The sequence below is a fragment of the Ursus maritimus genome, unplaced genomic scaffold (assembly GCF_017311325.1).
Source record: "Ursus maritimus isolate PB19 unplaced genomic scaffold, ASM1731132v1 scaffold_9, whole genome shotgun sequence".
NCBI lineage: Eukaryota > Metazoa > Chordata > Mammalia > Carnivora > Ursidae > Ursus > Ursus maritimus.
Window position 1 is genome coordinate 29965749 of NW_024427107.1, and position 23630 is coordinate 29989378.

The window sequence follows — 23630 nt, forward strand, 5'->3', positions numbered from 1 at the left end:
TGAATTTTACAACTAGAAGAGACCTAAGAAGTCATCTAATCCAATACATCTCATTTAATAATCCCCCCCTTCAATACGACTGATGGTTATCTAACCTTTTCAAATACTTAAGGTAAAGAGAAACTCACTTTCTCAAAAAAAGGCATAATATTTTTATATTTGATAGCCTGAAGTGATACATAATTCTTTCTTATCTGAACTGTTAGGGTCTTTCTCTAATTTCTCACTATTACACCTAGTTTCACATGTTAGTCTTGCTATTAAAAATGAGGTCCTTGGATCAGCAGTATCAGCATCACTTAGAAACCTTAGAAATACAGAATCTTCACTCCAGACCTGTTGATTCAGGGCTTCACTTTAACTACACTACAGCTGGAGAAGCACTATTTTAAAGCTAAGTATCATTTGATTAATCTTTCTCCCCATCACAATCTTTCAAATATGTAAAGATGGTTATTTTATCCCCCAAGTACTTTTGCTTTTTAAAGGGTAAATATTATTTTTTTCAATTGCTCCTTCATGTAAATTCTTCTATACTTTTTTCTATGAACTGCTGTTAATACAAATCCATCCTGAACTTTTTTTTTTTTTTTACATATATAGAATTTAAAACATGAATTTTTGGCACTGAAGTCCTTATAGATGGATGGTAATATGAAAAAATTATATAACTTAATCCCTCTATTTTAAATAATTAAAAAGAAGAAAAAAATTTGGTAAATCAGGATATTTGTGTACTGCTTCTGAAAATAAAGAATAGTAAAATATTTGCTGTGCTGATTAAATGATGCAACAATTTCAAAGTTGCATAAGATAGTATAAACCAGTAAATAACTGTTATAATTTATAATATATAATTTTTAAATAACTGTAACTATATAGTAAATAACTATAACCAAATTGTGCAGTGTAAGACTTTTCCCCTCCATCCATCTTTAGATATCCCTCACCTTGAAAGTCACATGCTGCTGGCACAGGATCCGTGCCTTCTTGTTTCTGCATTTTGATATAATACCCCCTCTCATTTGTAAGGTCCTTATTCACCTTCTCCTTGTCAGTCCAAATATCATTAATTCTTTAAAATCCAGCTCAAATGTCACCCTCTAGGAAGCTTCCTCTAATTCTCTCAGTCAAAAAGTTCTCTCTCTCTTCCTCCTCTGAGAGAGATCTAACTCTACTCATGATAGTTTTTTTGGGGTGACTATTCCTCCTATTCAATTTCCTGAATAAAGGTTCTGTACCTAACACACCTTTGTGTATTACATTACCTTATATATAGTAAGACCTAAATAAATATTTACGGAACAGACAAAATTATAAATCCTTTGATTTACTGAAATCTTGAAAATATTAAGTTTTTAATCTGTTTTCTTACTTTGTATTTTCTAAATGCATCTGAAAATATTATCTTAAAACTTTCAGACCAACAATCCTTAGTATCCTTTCAGTTCTTTCTTACTTCTACTTCTGCTTTGTTACAGTTAGAGAGGTTATAATATTAAGAGCTGCTGGTTGTGTAATGGCAAGCTCTTAGCCAACATGAACATTAAGAAGTAACTGTGTTGTGAAGTGTTAAGGACATAAAAAAGGAAAGTGAAAGGACTGCAATTATAAATCTATAAAGAATTAATATCAAATAATTACTTGGACATGTAAAGATAGTAATTTTTCTATGCTGCCATTACAACTCTAAAAGGAATGCTAATAGGTATATCAACAGGTAACTTACAGCTAATTGATGTTTTAAGTAGTGATTCTTTTTTTCTTAAGATTTATTTATTTATTTGAGAGAGAGAGAGTGCATGCGTGCGCACGCATGGTGGAGAGGGTCAGAGGGAGAGGGTCAGAGAGAGTCTCAAGCAAACTCTGTGCTGAGCGTGGAGCCCGGGGGCGGGGGGGGGGGGGGGAGCTTGATCTCACGACCTGAGATCATGACCTGAGCTAAAACCAAGAGTTGGACACTTAACCGACTGAGTCACCCCAGCGCCCCTAAATACTGTTTCTTAAAAGTTGTTTTATGTTTTCACACAGATGTGTTGAGATTTTCTCTTTTCTTCCTTAGGAGAAATTCATAAATGGCTGTTTGGCAATCCTAGACTTCCTAGATATCTTCTAATTATTTGTTTATGGCTCATATTCATCTTTCCACCCATAATCTTAATTTAGCCTTCAATGTTCTCAAATTCTACTTCCTACTTCCAGTATTGCTTGCTCATTGGAAAAAGGCCAATCTTCCCCTTCTCTGAGTTCCTGCTACTTTTATAACCTGTATCATACTAAGTAGCCTTTCATAAACTCCCTTATTTTGTTCATATGGAAGCCTAATTTCTTCAAATGAATTTTAAGACCAAAGAGTACACCCTCAGCTTCTTTCATATCCTCCTTGGTATGACACAGAGAAAATGCTTAAGATACAGAGAAATAATTCTTCTTCCCGTCCTTTCACTCATGCTTTAAACAAAAACTTAAGAAGCTTTTGAAACTGTGAAATAAGTAATGGTACCCATAACCCACAAAAAAGATAATGGTTAGACTAGAATAAACAAGATATAAACTCTTCACTTTGAGTTCAATTTATCTAACAATAATCCCTAAATGTTTGATGATGCAACAAGACAAAAGCAAGTAGGCAAATAATGTGAGGCACACTAGATTCTTTAATGTAAGACTTCTTAGAACTTTCAACACTCTAGGAATGTCAAATGAAACCTTTTGCAATTTATTTGGCCAAGAAATCTTTGTTTCTCTGAAACACATAGTTACGAGTTGAGCAAGACCACTACCACTGTTCTAAAGTATGCAGTCTTAGGGATTACTCAGTCAGTTGAGCATCCCATTCCTGGTTCTGCTCAGGTCATGATATCATGGGTGGTGAAGTCAAGCTCCATGTTCCGCTCCACACTCAGCAGGGCGTCTGTTTGAAGATTCTCTCCCTCTGCCCCTCCCCACCTCAAATAAACAAATAAATCTTTTAAAAAAAAGTGTACAGTTTTAGTAACAACAGGATCTCAAATGACCCTAGTATGCCTACCTTAGAGACAGAGATCTACTATCCATAATTTTTTAAAAAATGAGATAAAACTAAGATACACCTTCACTATTTAAAAAATCAAGATATCATAAAACCAGTTCATTAATGTGGTTTTATATTATTTAATATTCCACTATATAAAAAGAATATAGTCATTTATAGAATAATTTGATTTTAAGTCACCACAATATATATATATTTTTAAAGATTTTATTTATTTATTCGACAGAGATAGAGACAGCCAGCGAGAGAGGGAACACAAGCAGGGGGAGTGGGAGAGGAAGAAGCAGGCTCATAGTGGAAGAGCCTGATGTGGGGCTCGATCCCACAACGCCAGGATCACGCCCTGAGCCGAAGGCAGACGCTTAACCGCTGTGCCACCCAGGCGCCCCGTCACCACAATATTTTTAATGCTAAAACATAAAGGTTTACTGAATAAAAGAAAAAGGAGATGAGATATGTATGTTGACTTTTCAGCTATAAAAGTCTTCTTTTGGTATGGTCTAAGATATATTTTCTTCAAAAGGCTCTTGCTATGATTTTAGAGTTTGTTGGTTTTTATTTCTGCTTTGTGTGTCTGAATTAACACTAGTCTTCTTCTTTTTTCGAGATGTAAAAATTTTGAAAAGTGGGGAGCCCCCATGTTCCCCCACCTAGAACACACAATCACTAAGTTTTGTCACATTTGCTTCACACTTGTTTCTTATAAATAATCAATAGCAAATATCCAGCCATTTGTTTAACAGGTACTTATTGAGCACAGACATCGTGTTAGCACTGTGTTAAGTGTTGCACACTGAATGGTGAGCAAAACAGCCACATGACCTATAATTACAAATGTACCTTATAACCGGGTAGGAGAAACACAATCAAATAATCAGAGAAGTAGTTACAAACTGAAATGCTGAGTTAAAGTACCAACCAGCCTCTCTCCGCTGGGATTCCATGAGAGAATTAGATGCTAAGGACAATGATTTGAAGGACTATTTTCTCAATTCCCTTAAGACTGGCACATACCCAGTACCATTCTGGAAGTTAATTCATACATACAGTAGGTGTCTCACTTAAGGCACTCGGATTTGTCTCTCAGAACTAGTTGAGAAGGACTGGTACAGATTCCATGAGAAAGAACTGATCTTTGGTGGTGGTGGTGGTAAGTGAGGGGTTGGTCAGAAAAGCTTTAGGAACTGAAGTCTTTAACTGAAATCTGAAGGATATATAGGTATTATCTAGGCCAGGGCTGGGTGGGGTGGTAGTGTGAAACACTGTCTTTCCAGGGAGCAACATATTTGAAGGCCCTAAGGGACAAAGGAGCAAGGTGATTTTGGAGAATTAAAAGACCAATACAGCTGAAGTACAGAGAACAAGGTAAGGGAGGAATAACAAAGTGTGAAATTGGAAAGACAGGCAGGTAGGCAGGGACTTCAACTGCATTAAAAAAGACCACTGTGGCTCCAATGGGCTACAGAAATAAGAGTAGATGAGGAAGACCAGAGGGAAACCTTCTGCAGTGATTCAGGTAAGAGATAACTGCTTAGAGTAGGGTGGTGATGGCAGGAATGGAGAAAAGTAGACAGATTTGAGTGGAATTTAAAATATAAAGGAAGGGATAAGGGTAGAGATGGTTGTGTCAAGGATGACTCCCAGGTTCTGAGTAAATGATGCTGCTGAACATTGGGAAAAGTCTGGAGAGTAAGCTTTTACCTGGGTTTGATGTCACTTTGAGGTATCTGAAGGCAATGTCAAGGAGGCAAATGCATATATGAATCTGGAGTTGAGAGAAGGGGTCCAGCTTGTAGTTCCTTTCATAGAGGAAAATGAGGGGGACTGGCAGAGATCTCAAGCAGTAGCCATAAAGCTTGGGCAGCATACATTAGGAAACAAGATGTTTATGTATAGCATGTGTGTTATGTATAACATAAGGTGATATATGTTAAAAAACAAGACTGAGAAAAAAGGGGAGAAAAAGTGACACAGGATGGTTGCCTTAACTGTTTTCCATCCTTATGTGAAAAATTGCTAAAGACAGTTATAAACAGTATGCTATTGCTGCCTTATAAATGCTCTCTTTATTTTCACACTTAATCCTCTATATACATTAACCCAACTTCACAATCTTCATATTTTTGCATTACTTTGGAGAAATGTAAGAATATTACCTTCAAAATTATATAATGTTATATTAATCAAAAATCTAATATGTGGGCCACTTTGTTTAAATGATTGCTAAAATACTAAATACTAAAATCAAGTTAACAGTTGGGTGGTTTGAGTATATGGTACACTAAATTTTTAACTTAAGAATTTTTTAAAAGACTTTATTTTTTTGAGAGAGAAAAAGAACACAAGTGGGGGGCGGGGAAGGGCCGAGTGAGAGGGACAAGCAGACTCTCCACTGAGCAGGGAGCCAACATGGGGCTAGATTCCAGGACTGGGAGAACATGACCTGAGCTGAATGCAGATGCTTAACTAACTGAGTCACCCAGACGCCCCTAAAATTTTTTTTTACATTGAAAAATTTTTAACTTTGCTGACTTTTTAAAAGGGTTAACACAAATCAAATGCCAAATAAAATTCTCATCGATAAAAAGCAAGAAAATTCCAAGTAGTACCTTATTAGAGAGGATAAGTAATTATACTTCTACCCTATATTTTTATGCTTGAATGACTATGGTCCTATACTTGTCTTTAAACAAGTTGTTTCAGTTTGTTACATACCAGTTAGCAATGTCCTTGTGAGCCACTAAATTTTGAAGAAATGCTTGTAATCCTAGTTGTCTATCTTCTAAAAAGTCAGCATTGTAATTATCTTTGAACCAGCGTTTTGGTGGAAGCGCTAATCGAAAGCCTGGAAACATCTCTTTTAACTGTAAAAAAAAGAAAAAAGAATATACAATGTTCAACTCAATCACATCAATTCTATAAAATCTATCCTGTTAACTACATGAACTTGTTCATGAAATAAGCTTAAAATAATTAAATTCAGCTAAGCTTTTTATACCTCGTTGATTTCTACCAGTTGTGTATACACAGGCATTATAGTTGCTCCATATCCTCGCCAACACTTGGCATTGTCCATCCTTTTAATGTCAGCCATTCTGGTGGGTATGTAGTAGTTTCACTGTGGCTTTAATATGCATTTCTCTTGACAAATGATGTTAACTATTCTCTTATGGGCTTTTTTGGATCTGCCTATCTTTGGTGAATTATCTATTCAACTCTTAGTTCTAACCCTTCCCCACCTTTAAAAAAAATGGGTTATTTATCTTTTTATTATTAAGTTGCAAGAGTTCTTTATATATTCTGGATACAAGTTCTCTGTCAGATAAAAGTATGACAAATATTTTCTCCCAGACTCTGGTCTGACTTTTACATACATTTTTTGATTCTTGCAAGTAAAAGCAGGTGATGGGTAGAGCTCTTTCTGGTACCTAAAACACTGACATAGGTAATTATTAAATTTTAAGTGCTCCAACTTGGAATATGTAGGAGATATTTACTAATGTAAATTAAATTCCTACTAACATCTTTTTTTAAAAGCTTAAGAGTTATTGAAATCTCAACTTGCCAAAGATAAATATTATAGCAATATAAAGATGAATCTAGAGAGGTAAAGAAAAGTAAACATTAAATAATATTTGAGTCCTGAAAAGAAAAACAGCAAGTCATAAAGGATTAAATAGCTCTAAATTGAAACTGTTAGAAATTAGTCTTCATGAACAAAAATTATAACAATTTCATAAGCAAGTTAAGAATTCCACTTAAGTATCTGGTAACTTCATGAATTACTTTGATCTTATTTATTAAAAAAATCAACAGAAGTACAGGGGCGCCTGGGTGGCACAGCAGTTAAGCGTCTGCCTTCGGCTCAGGGCATGATCCCGGTGTTATGGGATCGAGCCCCACATCAGGCTCTTCCGCTATGAGCCTGCTTCTTCCTCTCCCACTCCCCCTGCTTGTGTTCCCTCTCTCGCTGGCTGTCTCTACCTCTGTCGAATAAATAAATTAAAAAAAAAAAATCAACAGAAGTACAGAATTATAGGTTTTTAATTCATCAGTGTACTAATAAGAACTCAGGAACAGTAAATAAAATTCATATTTAATGATGGAAATATATTACAAATAATGCTTTAAGTATTTTGGAATACTACAAAAAGTCATCTTGATAATACCTAAATAAAGGATAAAACAGTTTAGTATTTTATATTTTACCTTTCATTCAAATTGACGTTTCCAGAATGGCAGAAACTTTTTGGCAGCCAGGCAACTGCAAAATCACATAAATGGGGTTTCCTACCACCAAAAATGATAAGAATATACTAACTTTAGAAGTTTTGAGGGTGAAGGTGGCAGATGGGAGAAAACAGGACCAGTAAAGTTTCCTCTAGTAACACCTGTCAAAATTAGGGAGTGATTTCTGATCCAAGGACAGAATCCAAGGTCACTTAGCTTCTTAGAAACATCATAAAGCACTTGTTTCTTTTGAAGAAATGCTCCTGGTTTCTAAAATATCACCACCCCCACCTGTCTCAATTGATTTTCCTCTAGCTCTGTGGACATCTCAGCTCCTTCTCTATTATATTCTTACTGCAATTTACTCTATCAATTCCCTATCAATTCCCCAAATTTAGGTTGGCTCTTAACTATTAAAAACAAATTAAAACACAAAGAAAATAACAATGAATAAAACACAATGAAAAGTATCCTTAGAGCTAAATATTGTCCATATCTATGATTTCTTATATTGGATAAATCCCAGAAATGTGATTATTGTGTTAAAACTATGCACAACTTTAGGAAGTTGTGTCCCCTAGGAAGATTCCTATTTCCAACAACGGATAATACCACTTAAATGCCTGTTAACTTGATGGGTGAAAAATACTTTAATTTTCTTTTGAGTACTTGTCATATTGAGTGTTTTCCAAAATTATTGGTCATTTACATTTCTTCTGTGGTTTGCCCTGTTCACATCATTTGTAGTATTTTCTACTTTTGGGTTTACTCTGTAATTTATTTTTAAGAGTTTTTAATATATTGAGAATTTTTATTATTATTCTTTGTTTCATATGTGCAGTAGGCAGAATTCCAGATGGCCCCATGATCTTTGTCCCTGGTGTTGCTTCTGCGATTTTGTTTATGTCATACAGTAAAAGAGATTATGCAGATGCAGTTAGGGTTACTTTCAATTGGCCTTAAGATAGGGAGATTATCTGGGTGAGCCTAATCTTATCAAGAGCTCTTTAAAAGTCTATCTTTCTCCTTGGCTGGTGGCAGTAGAGAAAATCAGAGAGATTCAAAGCACAAAAAGGATTTGACCAGCTATTGCTGACTTTGAAGGTGTAGAGGCCATGTGCAAACACTGGACAGCACTCTATGAACTAAGAACCACCTCCGGCTGACAACAGGCAAGGAAATGGGGACCTTGGTTTTACAACTACAAGAAACTGAACTCTGCCAACAACCTGAATGAGCCCAAAAGCTGATACTTTCTCAGAGCCTCCGGAGAAGAGCCCAGTCTAGCCAACAGCTTGATTTTGAATCACTAGATAGTAAACAGCTATGTTTTAGGTTACCAAGTTTGTGGTAATTTGTTAAACAGCAGTAGAAAACTAATACAACATGTTAGAAATATTTGTTGTTCATTCTCTTATAGTCATATGATTTAGGGGATCTTATATACATCTTTTTCAAATTCACAAGATTATATAATCATTTATAATTCTGCTAGCAGTTTTAAGATTTTCACATTTTTATACTAAAAATAATTTTTTGTTTCCAAAAAAAGGAAGTTATGTGTAGAGATGGGTCTTCAGGCTATTAAAATGAAATGAAATAGTTAATTTTCTTAGGAACTAGCAAAATTTGACTTCACTCTAACAAGGAGGAAAACCCACAAATATTTAACAGTAGAACTGTCAAGAAAAGATAATAATTTGAAATTGGAAAGTCCGTTTCAGATTTATTAAAGTACTTACTTTATCATTAAGTCTAGAGAAGTCAGTGTATCTTCTGAAAACTACCCAACTTTCTTCTGGGGTTTTCTTTACTAGTATTTTATATACCTAAGAACAGAGAGAGAGAGAGAGAGAGAGAGAGAGAGAGAGAGAGGGAGGGAGGGAAGGAGAGAGAGAGGTGAAAAAAAATGTATATAAAGACATTTAAAATTTCAATTTTCAAGTCCTAACTGACATGTGCTGTGAGTGTAAATACACACCAGATTTCAAAGACTGCAAATGAAAAAAAAAAAGATGTAAAAATACTTCATTAAAATGATTTGGATTAAATAAAATATATTACTAAATATAATTTCATCTGCTTTTCACTTTTTTAAACATGGCTACTAGGGAATTTTAAATTACAAATATGACTCCCATTTGTGGTTCACCTAGGCTTACTGGATGCTATAGAGAAGACTCATTACTTAGGGACTAGATCATCCTTATTTGATTTTTCTCCCTTACAGACCTCTCTTTCAGCTTTTAAGGGGGAGAATCACCAAGGGTTAAGGATGAATCCTTTACCTTTCGAGTAAAAGTAAATAATTCATCTTTGTAACATATAAAGATGAGGAAGATTATTTGGATACCCTTTAAAGTCTGCAGAAAGGCCTTATCTAAGATAATTGTAAAGGGGATAGTAATGAAACATTCTTTTTAGGAGTTACTAATCAAAACCAAAGGGATAACCTGACTTCAAAACTTTTGAGTATGAATAACTGATGCATAATAAAAGTCAACTTCATATGATAATAAGGTTTATCTAACACATAATCCATATTGATTTTATTTTCCCGTTTTAAAAAATTAACTCTCCTTTCAAGTTTTTCTCCACAGTCGCCCCTTAGCACTCCTATTTCTCTAGGAAAGACAAAGTACAGATTTTTGTGTTTTATCTTCTCTAGAATGCTCTCCTATGTTTCTACTTGTGTAAGTAGTGCTTTCAATGAAAAGTTTATGGACACTATTGATCATTCCCTCTTCTATGTTCTTTTTTTAAAATTAATTAACTAATTAATTTTTTAATAATAATATTTTTCATTATATTATGTTAGTCACCATACAGTACATCCCTAGTTTTTGATGTAAAGTTCCATGATTCATTACTTGCGTATAACATCCAGTGCACCATGCAATACGTGCCCCCCTTAATACCCATCAGCAGCCTATCCCATTCTCTGCCCCCCCCCCAAGCCCTCAGTTTGTTTGGGAAACAAACTGAGGGCTCCCTCTTCTATGTTCTAACAGCAGTTAAGGTTTCTACTCTTTCTGGAAACAGTATACACTACTTTGTGCTTTTTATATAGTTCTTATTTTAGGATTTTTAAGTAAATTACAGGGAAGCACATAATTACAGAATAAATACAGAAAAGCACAAAAACCACAAGTATAAAACTTGATGAATTTTCACAAAACACACACGCACTCATGTAACTAGTACCACGCGCAAGAAACAAAACATTACCAATTGAAGAAGCCCACCTCCTGGCTCCTTCCCAATCTGACTTATCGCCCCTTCTAGTCACTTTTGTTCTTAAACACTTTTCAAAGACTTGACACGCTAATGACAAGAACTCACCAGTCATTCCTAAGACTTCCCTCAGTTAAGAGCTCAATTCAAAGAAATATACCTAGGAAAAATAATCTTACAAACCTAAGACCCCCCCCCCCCAAGCTTGTATAGCCAGCTCAGACCTCTCCCCTACACTCAACTTATATTTATATACATAATACGTATGCTTGTGGACACACATGCACATATACACACACACCTGACATCTCCATTTTGATGTCTACTAGACATCTCAAGCCTAGCATGTTCAAAACCAAATCCTGATCTTGCCCTCAAAAACTGCCATCTAATTAAACAGCAACCCTACTGTTTACCCAAAAACTTCAGGATCATCTTTGATTTCTCTCACATCTCAAAGTTTTACCTTCAAAATCTACCCAGAATCTGATCACTTCTTAGGATTTCCTCCACCACCCTGTCCACACCACCATCACGTCTTCCATGGATTACTGCAAGAACTTAATACCTCCTGTTTCCATTCTCTCCTCCACAAAATCTAGTTTTAACTCAGCAGCCAGATGAGCCTTTAAACATTAAGTCAGATCATCTGACACTTGTTTTAAACCTTTTCAAAGATTCCTATCTTGTGCAGAGTAAAATCTAATGGCCTTACAATGGCCTACGTGCTCTACTTGATCTGTGTGTCACACTCCCTTGTCTTTACCTGTTATTTCAGTTCCTACATCTCTCCCCATGGCTGCTTCTGCTGTCAGCCACAAGGGCCCCTGTAGTTGTCTCACCTGTCCGGAAAGTTCTTTCCCCAGATATTCTCATGGCTCATTGCCTCTTAGTGCTAACACCTTTTCTGTGAGGCCATGACGGACAATGTTATTTAAATTGCAACTCCGGTTGTGGGGAAACTATCTCCCTTCACTCTTTTATTTCTCTTTATACACTTACAACCATATAACATATCAGCATTTTAAAATGCTTACTTATCTATCACTCATTCATTCATTCGAGTTGCTGTATCTCTATTACCTGAAAGAGTGCATGACACATAATAGGTACCCCCAACATGAATTAAATGAATAAAGGAATAGAAATAATTTCATACCCATTATTTACTTCTTCCTCTATAGTGTTTTTAAAGACTTTATGTACTGCTGTCTTAAATTTGCCTATAAACTTATATTTTCACACACATCATTTCAAAGAATGCTCATTCAGCATAAGGTAGGTCAATGTAAGAAAATAGTTTATCATAATTTCCAAAATAAGTCAGGTCCATGCAAATTTCCCATCACATCATCATTCTTACGATAACTTAACTCTAAAGATTGTCTCTCTTCATAAAAAATCTCAACACTGACGTACAAAGATGCAAAAATCCTCAACAAAATATTAGCAAATTGTGTTCAACAACACATTACAAGGATCATTCACCATAATGGAGTGAGATTTATTCTGGGGATGCAAGAATGGTTCAACAGTTGCAAACCAAGCAACATGATAAACCACATCAACAACATGAAGGATAAAAATCATATGATCACTTCGATAGCTGCAGAAAAAGCATCTGACAAAATTCAACATCTAATCATGATAAAAATTCTCAACAAAACAGGTTTAGAAAAAAACATACCTCAACATAATAAAGGGCATATCTGAAAAACTCACAGCGAACAATCATACTCAATGGTGAAAAACTGAGAGCTTTTCCTCTAAGATCAGGACAGGACAAGAATGTCCACTCTTGTCACTTTATTCAACAAAGTACTAGAAGTCCTAGTCACAGCAATCAGACAAGAAAAAGAAAGGAAGGTAAGGAAGAAGTTAAACTGTCACTATTTGCAGATGACACGATATGGTATGCAGAAAACCTTAAAAATTCCACCAAAAAACTGCTAGAAGCAAAAAGTTGCAGGATACAAAATTAATACAAAGAAATTTATTGGTTTTTTTTTTGTTGTTGTTGTGTTTCTATAGACTAATAACAAAGTAGCAGGGAGAGAAATTAAGAAACAATTCTATTTACAATTGTGCCAAACAGAATAAAATACCTGGAAATAAACTTAACAAGGAAGTGAAAGACTTGTACTCTGAAAACTATAAAACACTGATGAAAGAAATTAGACAACACAAATAAATGGAAAGATATTCCACGCTCATGGACTGGAAGAATTAATGGTGTTAAAATGTCCGTACTACCTAAAGCAATCTACAGATTCGGTGCAATCCCTATCAAAATACCATTAGCATTTTCCATGGAACTAGACCAAATAAATCCTAAAATTTGTCTGGAACCACAGAAGACCCTGCATGGCCAAAGCACTCTTGAGAAAGAACAAAGCTGGAGGTATCACAATCCCAGATTTCAAGATATACTACACAGCTTTGCTAATCAAAACAAATGGTACTGGCACAAAAACAGACACATAAATCAATCGAACAGAATAGAGAGCCCAGAAATAAACCCATGCTTATACAGTCAATTAATCTATGACAAAGGAGGCAAGAATATACAATGGGAAAAAGATAGTCTCTTCAATAAATGGTTCTGGGAAAACTGGACAGAAACATGTAAAAGAATGAAGCTGTATCACTTCCTAACACCTTACACAAAAATAAACTCAAAATGGATTAAAGACCCAATACGAGACTTGAAACCATTTAAAAAGAGAACACATGCAGTTATTTTTCTGACATCAGCCTTAGCAACATTTTTCTAAATATGTCTCATGAGGCAAGGGAAATAAAAACTAAAATAAACTATTGGGACTATATAAAAATAAAAAGCTTTTGCAAAGCAAAGGAAACCATAAAAAAAAAAAACCTAAAAAACAACCTACTGAATGGGAGAAGATATTTGCAAATGACATATCTGATAAGGAGTTAATATTCAAAATACATAAAGAGCTTATACAACTCCACACCAAGAAAACCCACAAGTAATCCAATTAAAAATGGGCAGAGGACCTGAATAGACATTTTTCCAAAGAAGACATACAGATGGCAAATAGACACAAGAAAAGATGCTCAACATCACTAACCATCAGGGAGATGCAAATCAAAACCAGAATGAGATATCACCTTATATCTGTCAGAGTGGCTAAAGTAAAAAGGATAAGAAATAACAAGTGTTACCAAAGATGTGGAGAAAAAGGAACCCCTATACACTGTTGGTGGGAATGTAAATTGATGCATTCACTGAGGAAAACAGTATGAAGTTTCCTCAAAAAATAAAAAAAAGAATTACCATATGATCCAGTCATTCCACTACCAGATACTTACCCAAAGAAAATGAAAACACTAATTTAAAAAGATATTTGCACCCCTAGGTTTCCTGCAGCATTACTTACAATAGACAAGATAGGGAAGCAACCTAAGTGTCCACTGAAAGATGAATGGATAAAGAAGACATGGTGCACACACACACACACACACACACACACACACACACACTGGAGTATCATGCAGCCACAAGAAAGGATGAGATCTTACCGTTTGCAATAACATGGATGAACCTAGAGAGTATTATGCTAAGTGAAATAAGTCAGACTGAGAAAGACAAATACCATATGATTTTACTCATATGTGGAATCTAAAAAAACCCCAAATGAATAACAAAAAGAATCAGATTTTTAAAAACAGAGAACAAACTGGTGGCTGTCAGAGGAAGGGGGGTAGGGAAAAGTGCAAAATGGGTGAAGGTGAGTGGGAGATACAGGCCTTCAGTTATGGATGAATAAGTCATAGAAAAAAAGGTACAGCACAGGTAAAACAGTCAACGATACCACAATAACGTTATGTGGTGACAAAGGATAGCTACACTTACGGTGAGCACAGCAAAATGTAAAGAGAAGTTGAATCACTACGTTGTACACCTGAAACAAATGTAACATTGTGTATCAACTATACTTAAAATTAACATTTCCCTAACAACAAAAATTATCTCAACAATTTTTTTTCCTCAGAGGTTGTTCTATACTGTCGTAGGTTTACAGCATGAAATATTGAAGTAAACATAAAAACTTTACATCAAGAAAATCCAAGAGGAAGAATAAACTAGTTCAATTACAAGTGTACATAGCAAGGTCTCTGGATACATAATATACACACATTGATACACAAGACCAAAATATATAAACCAGCAATGAATAAATAGAAAACAGAACAAGATATCAAGAATATCAAACAACATACATACTTGGAAATAAATCTAATGAGGGGGCATCTGGTTGGCTCAGTCATGCGACTCTTGATCTTGGGGTCATGAGTTCAAGCCCCACACTGGGTATAGATATTACTTAAAAAAAAAACAAAAAAACCTCTAACTAAAAAACCTAAGACCTCTGCTCTGAAAACTACAAAACGAAGTTAAAGACTTCAGTAAATGGATTAGGTTTAGATTCAGAGACTCAGTATTTTAAAGATGTCAGATCTCTTTAGATTAGTCTATAGATTCAATACAATCCCAGAACAAAGAGTCAAGGATAGCCAAGACAATCCTGAAGAACAACAAAGCTAGACTATTTAAACTAGCAGGTATCAAGGCCTCTCATAACGCATTAGTAATTAAAGACAATATGGAATTGGTAAACGAGGGAAAAATGGAACATAGAAACAAACCCATATATTTAAATGGTTGCCTGATTTATGACGTAGGCAACAGTGCAAATGTATAGAGAGTGGTTTTTTCAATAAAAACCTGATTACTTGATCCTATATGGAGGGAAAAAAGTATCTTGACCCTTGTTTCACACCATGGACAAAATCAATTCCAGACAGTTGACGAATCTAAATGCAAAAGGTCCAACAATAAAGCTTTTAGAAGAAAACACAGAACATCTTTGTTAGCTGGGAGTAGGCAGATTTTAAAAAGTGCTAACCATAAAAGAAAAAATTAATAAATTGGACTATATTAAAACTATGAATTTTTGTTTATCTAATGCATCATTAAAAAAGTGAAATGGCAAGCCACAGAGAGATAATAGTCACAATGTAGGCTCTAACGAAGAACTTGTCCAAAATGCATAGAAAACTATAAATCAAAGTGGAAAAAACTTTCCCAAAGAAAAAGGAATAAAGGTCTTGAACAGACACTTCCCAAAAGAGAATATCCAATGGCCAAAAAAGTCTTCAATTTAATTAGTCATTAAAAATGCAAATGAAGACCACAATGTGTTATTACTCTACCCACTGGGATGGCAATAAAATAGTATAATAGTGAAAAAGATGAAAAAAATACCGCATATTGGGAAGGTGTGGAGTAACTGGAACTCTCGTACACTGCTTAAAGGAGTATAAACTAGTACAACTACTCTGGCATACTGTTCATCAGTATCTTTTAGAACGAGGCATATGATCTAGCAATTCTACTCTCAGATAGATGTGAAACAGAAATGTGTTAATGTGTTTAATGAGCGATAAGTACTAAAAGGTTCATAGCAGTAGCATTTGTAAGAGCCCCAAACTAGAAATTATTCATATGCTCTTCAACAGTATGATGGATAAATACATTACAGTATATTCACATAAAGGAATATTATCAGTAATAAAAATGAGCTACCTACAATTACATGCAAGATTAAGGATGGATCTTACAAACAGTGCTGAAGAGACCACACCCAAAAGAGTACATATTCTGTAATTCCATTTGCATAAAGTAGAAAAACAGACAAAATTAACGTGCGCTATCAGGAGAGTGGGTATTGACTGAGAGAGAGCATGGTGGGGGTGTTGCTTTTTGGATGCTGGTAATGTTCTGTTTCTTGATCCATGTGCTAGTTTCACAGATGTGTCTGGTTTGTGAAAATTCATTCAAGTAAAATGAAGTTTACTACAGCATGACAGAATTTAGAGGTATATAAACCACTTGAATTTTATGTTCAAGAAATTATAAGTACAGGTAACAATTTAACCCAGGCATAGAACACAGGTTAGTCAATTTTTCACTTTCTACTGATGTACAGCAGAAGTCAATACTCACGGTAAATTTAGCTCTTTCTTCCATCACTTCATAACCCAGTATAGTAGGTGTAGAAGGTCTATCTTCCAAATATACTGTTTCAGGATTTTGTTCTTCACTTTCTCTTGGTCTAGCAGAATACTCAATGGAAGAATCTGCACCTGTAAATTTAGTCCTAATGAGGGGACTGCTACAGACAGATGAAGTACTATCCATTTGATCAGGTACACTTGTCTGTTTAAAATTACCCATATTTGAGTCCTCTAACTGGCCTTTGGAAGAGTTTGAGCTTGTTGAGATACTCCCAAAAGAAGAACTTCTTTGGTTTCTGTTGGTTGTAAAACTGGAAGAAGAGTTCCCTATGGGCATAGGAACTGGGACATAAGGAGTTGCCATCTTCTTTTAGCCCTTGCAGCAAACCTGCACAATGCTGAGTCCAAACACTTAGAGAACAACTAATATGAAATCCATTATATTCTTCTTAGGAATTTATTATCTAAAAATGAGAAGAACACATTGAAAGGTTAGTCTTTAATGTGAAGCATTATCTAAAAAAAAAACTCAGAACGTTCATATCAATTTCTTTTGATTTTGTGACACTCCATTACTTCATTTGGAATGAAAACACACCTCAAACCTCTTCATTTAATCCCAAGGTATTATCTCTACGGATTCCCATTTGCAAGGTAAAGAGCACAGAATTACTCCACACTCTTTTTTCTTGACCTTTATATTACATGTCATCCTTTTTAATTGCCACTTTCTTTTCTTGTGATAGATTTCTGTAATGTTCACTTTAACCTGATTTCACCTATACAGATGAGTTGGGAACAGGAAGAGTGGTAAAGACCTCTCTGAAGCTTTATTGTCTACTTATGGTCCTGACAGTTCCACATACAGTACAAGGAGGAAGGAGGGAAGAAAAGAAAGGGAGAAGAATTACTCACATTTCCTTTTGATTTAATTAGCAGAACTCTAAAGAATTACCCAGAGTAATAACAGTGAACCACAAGCTTAGATGCTACAAGGTAAATATCAACTGCTCTTAAGGTAACAGTTTATTAAACCCAGGATCAAATGTATTTGAAAAAAAAAAGTGGTCAAATTAAATTAATCAAATAAGACCCAAACTTACATCCAACAAGATGAAATGATTGAAAGTTACAATGTTCTTCATAGTTCCCAGATCAGTAATCTTGCTATGCCAGAAACTGAGGAAACTTAACAAATCCTTATATCTCATAACCAGTAATGTATGTTGTCTAAAGGATTGGTTTATCTTGTCTGAGAATCTCATAGTTATACAATGAAGAAAAGGTTTGCCACTAAGTTAATAATACACTAAGAAATTGTAATAACTACAGACCTGTGATATGACACATAACAAGGGGTCTGCCTATCTTAACTACATCTAGGCAACTCTGCTGGTAAGAAAGGTAGGAAGAGAGCCGCCCAGACTTGGAAAGATGCTGAAGTAAGATTTTTAATCTAGCACGTGGCTTTGGGCAACCTTCCTCATCATCAAAGATTCAAGAAACTTGAACTGCTGATTCACTGCTCCTCGGTTCTGCTTGATGGCCTCCTCCAAAAAGAAGTAAATAAAAGTCTGAAATCTTATCCTTTTCAAGGCCTGTTGGGACAGCCCTGCCCCTTGTCACCCAACTACCTGAGGCCCCAGGGCGGGGAAGAGAGGACAATATCAATACAATCACTGACGTGCAAAGAAATGAGCGCTACCCAAACTTTAAGAAAAGGTATTGGGATCATTAATAGCGTCTTCACTTTTGCCTTAGCATGGAGGTGTTCCAAGAACTAACATCTTAGGGGAAACCTCGGTCAGGTGAGGCGGCCCGAGCTTGAGCAACAGAGTGGGAGAGACAAGTGGGTGGCGAGAGAAAAGAGAAACCCAGGTGCAGCTTGACCCCAGGAGTGCCTGGTCGGTGTCAGAGCAGGCCACGCGTCTTCGGCTCAGTGGATGGGGAGACCCACTGCTCCCGGGGCTCCCAGGGGCCCCAAGACCGTGCCACCTCCGCCGCCCGGTGCGAGGCCAGCGCCTCCCACACGCACGGCTGTCTGCAAAGGCGTGAGGATAGCCCGGAGGCTCCCGTGGGCCCCCTCCACCCTCCGGTGGAGTCCGCCCGCCTCCCGCCAGCCACCGGGGCTCAGGTGTCATTCGCGTGGGCGCCCAGGACAGCTCCCGCTGCCTTGTCCCTACCTCAGCCCACTCCGCGATTGCGTTTGAGCGCACTTCCCTGTGACGGTTAAACCCGACCCTCCTTAACCGCAGCTTTTCGTCTCCACCCACAGGACCAAGAAGCCTCACGTGACTTTCCGCCCCCGAAGCAGCTGCTCCCAGCCTCAGCCGGGCTCTACCCTGGCCTCCCAGCCCAGGATCCTGGCGAGGTGGAGGGTGGGGCCAAGTCGGTCCGCCTCTCCAGGAAGTGACGTCACGCAAGGGCACTTTTCCCTCCCCCTCCATAACTCACCACCCCCCACCCCCGGAGGCGCGGACTTGAGTTGTCCCGACAGGGCTCTTTGGCAGCTGGGTTTGACCTAGTTTTGTGGTAAGAATTCCACCTTCTCTGCCCTAGCTTTATTTTTATAAACTAACTTTGAGTAATGGAGGTTAAGACGCCCAGTTTGTCGCACAGGTGATCAGAATATTACAGTTCTGAGGAGGAACTATATCCCGCTTTGGTCTGGCTTCTGCTTTGCATCATGGGACTTGTAGTCATCACTAGCTAGGGCTCGTTCTAATAGATTATATAGATTGTTTTCTAGAATTAGTAGACAATCGATTTTAAGAATGGGAAGATAGAACACTGCACTTAAGCTTATTCGCCCTATTATTGGCAGATAATTGAAATTGTTGAGTGGTTTTGTTTGTTTTTTTACAGTCCAGGGAGCAGTTTTATCTCAAATGATACAATATTAGGCTTGTTAGACTTGCACTTTTGAAGACCTATAAAGTTATCGGGAAGGCTGTTTTTGGTAGTCAAATACCAAAATTTAGACCAGTTTACAGGGTTGTGTATCATTAGATGAGGTAGTTTTCAGTTCAGAGTTGTTAGTCTTGGCCCTGAAGTGGCAGTTATAGCCATGAGTTCTTTAAGTGAATAAGTGTATAGAGAAAAAAGAAAGGAAAAAATGAGCCTTTGAGTATTTCCTTCGCTCGTGGACAGGGCTGCAGGTGGTAGCAAAAGATACTAATAATGAGAAAAATATGATAGTCCAATATCAAGGAGGCCAAGGCAAATTAAACTTTCAAGAGACAAAAGTGTACAAATACCACAGTTAGGAAGAAGGATCTAGAAAAGTTGAAATTGTCCAAAAAGAACTTCCTTCACAAATTATTGAAAGGAGCATACAGCGTATAGATACTCTATGTATTCTTTATCTTGCAGACTATTTGGTATTGATAAATGTCCAGATTTTACTTACAGAAAATGAACTGAACATCTTTTTTTTTAATAAAAGAATTTTTGAAGTTTTTGAAGTAATATATTTTGAATTAATATATTACATTATATTAAATTTAAGTGGGCAACATAATTATTTGACATTTGTATATATTGAGAAAATGATCACCACTATAAATCTAGTTAACATCTGTTGCCATACATAGTTCCAGAAGTTTTTTCGTGTGATGAGGACTTTAAGATTTACTTTCTTAGCAATTTTCAGATATTCAATCAATACAGTATTATTAACTATAGTTGCCATGCTGTGCATTGTCTCCTCATGACTTACTTATTTTATAACTAGAAGTTTGTGCCTTTTGACCCCTTTACTCATTTTGCTCACCTCCACCTCTGGCAACCACCGATCAGTTCTCTGTATCTATGAGCTTGTTGTTTTGATTCCATATATAAGTAAAATCATATGATATTTGTCTTTCTCTGACTTATTTCACTTAGCATAATGCTTTCTGGGTACATCCATGTTGTCACAAATGACAGGATTTCATTCTCTCTTTATGGCTGTGTAGTATTCTGTTGTGTGACATCACGCACATTTTCTTTATCCATTCATCTATTGATAGACATTTAGGTTGTTTCCAAATCTTGGCTATTGTAAATAATGGTGCAGCGAATGTGGGAGTGCATATATCTTTTTGAATTAGTGTTTTTGTTTTCTTTGAATAAATACCCAGAAGTGGAATTTTTGGACTATATGGTAATTCTATTTTTAATTTTTTTAGGAACCTATATACTGTTTTCCACAGTGGCTGCACCAGTTTACATTACCACCAGCAGTGCATGCAAGTTCCCTTTTCTCCACATCCTCATCAACACTTGTTATTTCTTATCTTTTTTTTTTTAACGATGCATGAGTATAGTTTAATTTAATTTAATTTTTAAAAGTAATCTCTAAACCCAGTGTGGGGCTCGAACTCAGAAGCCCAAGATCAAGAGTTGCACGCTGTATTGACTGAGCCAGCCAGGTGCCCCTATTTCTTGTCTTTTTGATAATAGCCATTCTGACAAGTGAGAGGTGATATCGCATTGTGGTTTTTTAAAAATTTTTTTTAAAAAAATTTAACTTTGTATTTGAATTCCAGTTAGTTAACATGTAGTGTAATATTAGTTTCAGTTATACAGTGATTCAACACTTCCATGTAACAGCTGGTGCTCATCACAAGTGTACTCCTTAATCAGTATCACTTATTTAAGCCATCCCCCAACCCCCTGCACTCATTGTGGTTTTGATTTGCATTTCTCTGAGGATAAGTGACAGTTGAGTATTTTTGCATATGCCTGTTGTCCATCCATATGTCTTCTTCGGAAAAATGTCTATTTAGATCCTCTGCCCAATTTTTAATTTGATTTTTTTGTTGAATTTTATGAGTTCTTTATATATTTTGGGTATTAACACCTTATCAGATCCCACATGATTTGCAAATATTTTCTCCCATTCAGTAGGTTGCCTTTTCATTTTATTGATAATTTCCTTTGCTCTGCAGAAGGTTTTTAGTTTGATAAGTCCCACTCATTTATTCTTGCTCTTGTTGCCTTTGCTTTTGAGGCTGGATCCAAAAAAATCATTGCCAAGACCCATGTCAGGGAGCTTACCACCTGTTTTCTTTGAGGAGTTTTGTGGTTTCAGGTTTTACATTCAAGCCTCTAATCCATTTTGAGTTAATTTTCGTGTATGGTGTAAAGATAGTAGTCTAGTTGTATTCTTGTACGTGTGGCTGTCCAGTTTTTCCAACACCATTTATTGCAGATACTATCCTTTCCCCATCTTATATTCTTGGTTTTTTTGTCATAAATTAATTGACCATGTATGTATGGGTTTATTTTTGGGCTCTTGAACGTCTTTAATAATCAAGAAAGAATGTCCTGTGGTTGTGAGAGTGAAAGTTACATTTTGACAGAGCATATGTAATGGCTAGTCTTTACGGAATATTTTAGTTGATTTTGGATGACTCTATATAGTGCACACAATCAAATGGAATTGTATACATTTTAATTTGTAGAATAACAGACCATTTTCTGTCCCTTCTTTATTTTAATTTTTTATAAAATATGTACATCTAGCAGGATATTTTGAGCCCACTCTAGGAACAATTTTATACAATGCTATATAGATATTGGTAATGGTGGGGAGAAGGGTTTAGGGAGAGAGGGAAGAATGGTAAAAAAACAAAAAAACCCAGCAGAAAAAAGTATGTGCAATAGGCAGACATCTCTTGAGGTGGCTTCCTAGAGTCCCACATTTGCCCCTTCTCTGGAACTGGTCTGTCTTCTATAAGGCTGGGCCCCTAGTAGCCATGTTTGTAATATGTTAGTCTTGTAACAAATATTTTTTGTCATGGTTAATTGTGCCCAAGTAGGACATTTGACCTAAATTGTGTCCAAAGGATGCTTTTTCCTAGGAATTAAAAGAGGTGGGAGGAAGATACAGACTGGAAGTCACAGGAGGTGAAGTCAGAGAAAGGAAATTCTGTGGTAAGAGGGTCAATAAAGTCGCACTGCTGAGGTCACTGGAGTTGATCTGGTCCTTCCCTCTTCTTGAGTTTTACTTGGAGTTCATGAGGTACCCTAGTTTACTTTCACTATATTTGCTTTTTGCTTAAACCTAGCCAGGTTGGTTCTTCTTGTAACCAAAAGTACGACTCCTACAGCAAGTTTGAAAGAGGCAAAATGAATATGAATTTTAAAAGTGGATAAAATGCAGGGTGTCTGGGTAGCACAGTCGTTAAGCGTCTGCCTTCGGCTCAGGGCATGATCCTGGAGTTCTGGGATCGAGTCCCACATCGGGCTCCTCCGCTGGGAGCCTGCTTCTTCCTCTCCCACTCCCCTGTTGTGTTCCCTCTCTCGCTGGCTGTCTCTCTGTCAAAATAAATAAATAAAATCTTAAAGAAAAAAATAAAAGTGGATAAAATGCAAACAATTCCTTCTCAGTAATTTATAATAACTAAAATAATATAAAAAGCAATTCCTTTTCAGTTATTTTTTTGGTATACTCTCATGACTTCCCCAATTTGTATATGTCGTTTTCCACAGGTGGTGTTTCTGTGATTTAATGTTCAGGATCTGTAATCTACCTGCCTTCTATTTTCTCGCTGCCATGAAATTGTAAGGGTGCAGAGAAAGAACCACAGGTGACCTATTCTTAAAGTAACAGGTGGTGACCAAAGTAGAACAGGGGAACACTGACAGCCAATTTTATTGTAATTAACATGTGCCCTTTGCAATTTCCTAAATCCATGGTAGGAATTATATGGCATTTATAATGGTACAGAGAAGACACTGTTCAGTACTGCTACCAATGATTCGTTCATGAGTTCCACTCATCAAATTGCATAAGGAAAATTTTGAAAGCATATGTGGAAATCCTATGGGAAATATAACAAAGAGATCAAATTCCTTCACGAAATCACAGTTACAATTTTAGAACTGAAAGAGACCAAAAAGATCCTGGGGATAAGCCTCTATTTTAGAGCTAAGACTGCTGAGGAAAACAGAGACTCAAAGATCTGCCTATAAGCACAAAGCCAGTGAATCCTTGAGTCCCAAACTAGTAAGCCTCTCACCACACATAATAAGACACCCCTTCTTGAGCACTTTTACACTCTTATGTCCTAATGTCTTTCAGCCTCTCAGTAGTGTCTTG

The 23630-nt window shown here is 36.4% G+C and overlaps 1 protein-coding gene and 1 long non-coding RNA gene across 6 annotated transcripts in view; one reads left to right on the forward strand and one right to left on the reverse strand.

The window, feature by feature from the left end:
- Nucleotides 1-18892, reverse strand: part of SNX16 (sorting nexin 16) — a 39693-nt gene extending 20801 nt beyond the window's left edge. The window contains exons 1-5 of one of the 2 annotated variants that reach the window (XM_008689099.2): nucleotides 18727-18892; nucleotides 16760-17007; nucleotides 16533-16672; nucleotides 9007-9093; nucleotides 5750-5898 (exon numbers count right to left, since the gene is read on the reverse strand). In XM_008689099.2, coding sequence (XP_008687321.1) covers nucleotides 5750-5898; nucleotides 9007-9093; nucleotides 16533-16672; nucleotides 16760-16907 — 524 coding nt within the window. In that variant the 5' untranslated portion in view covers nucleotides 16908-17007; nucleotides 18727-18892. Of the gene's footprint in view, nucleotides 1-5749; nucleotides 5899-9006; nucleotides 9094-16532; nucleotides 17008-18726 lie in introns of both variants that reach the window. The other variant, XM_008689098.2, reaches the window with a different exon arrangement.
- A 109-nt stretch (nucleotides 18893-19001) lies between these two features.
- LOC121101710 overlaps nucleotides 19002-23630 on the forward strand; it is a 213386-nt gene continuing 208757 nt past the window's right edge. For all 4 annotated transcript variants that reach the window (XR_005833708.1, XR_005833706.1, XR_005833709.1 and 1 more), the window contains exon 1: nucleotides 19002-19075. This is a non-coding gene — a long non-coding RNA (uncharacterized LOC121101710). The remainder of the gene's footprint in view (nucleotides 19076-23630) is intronic.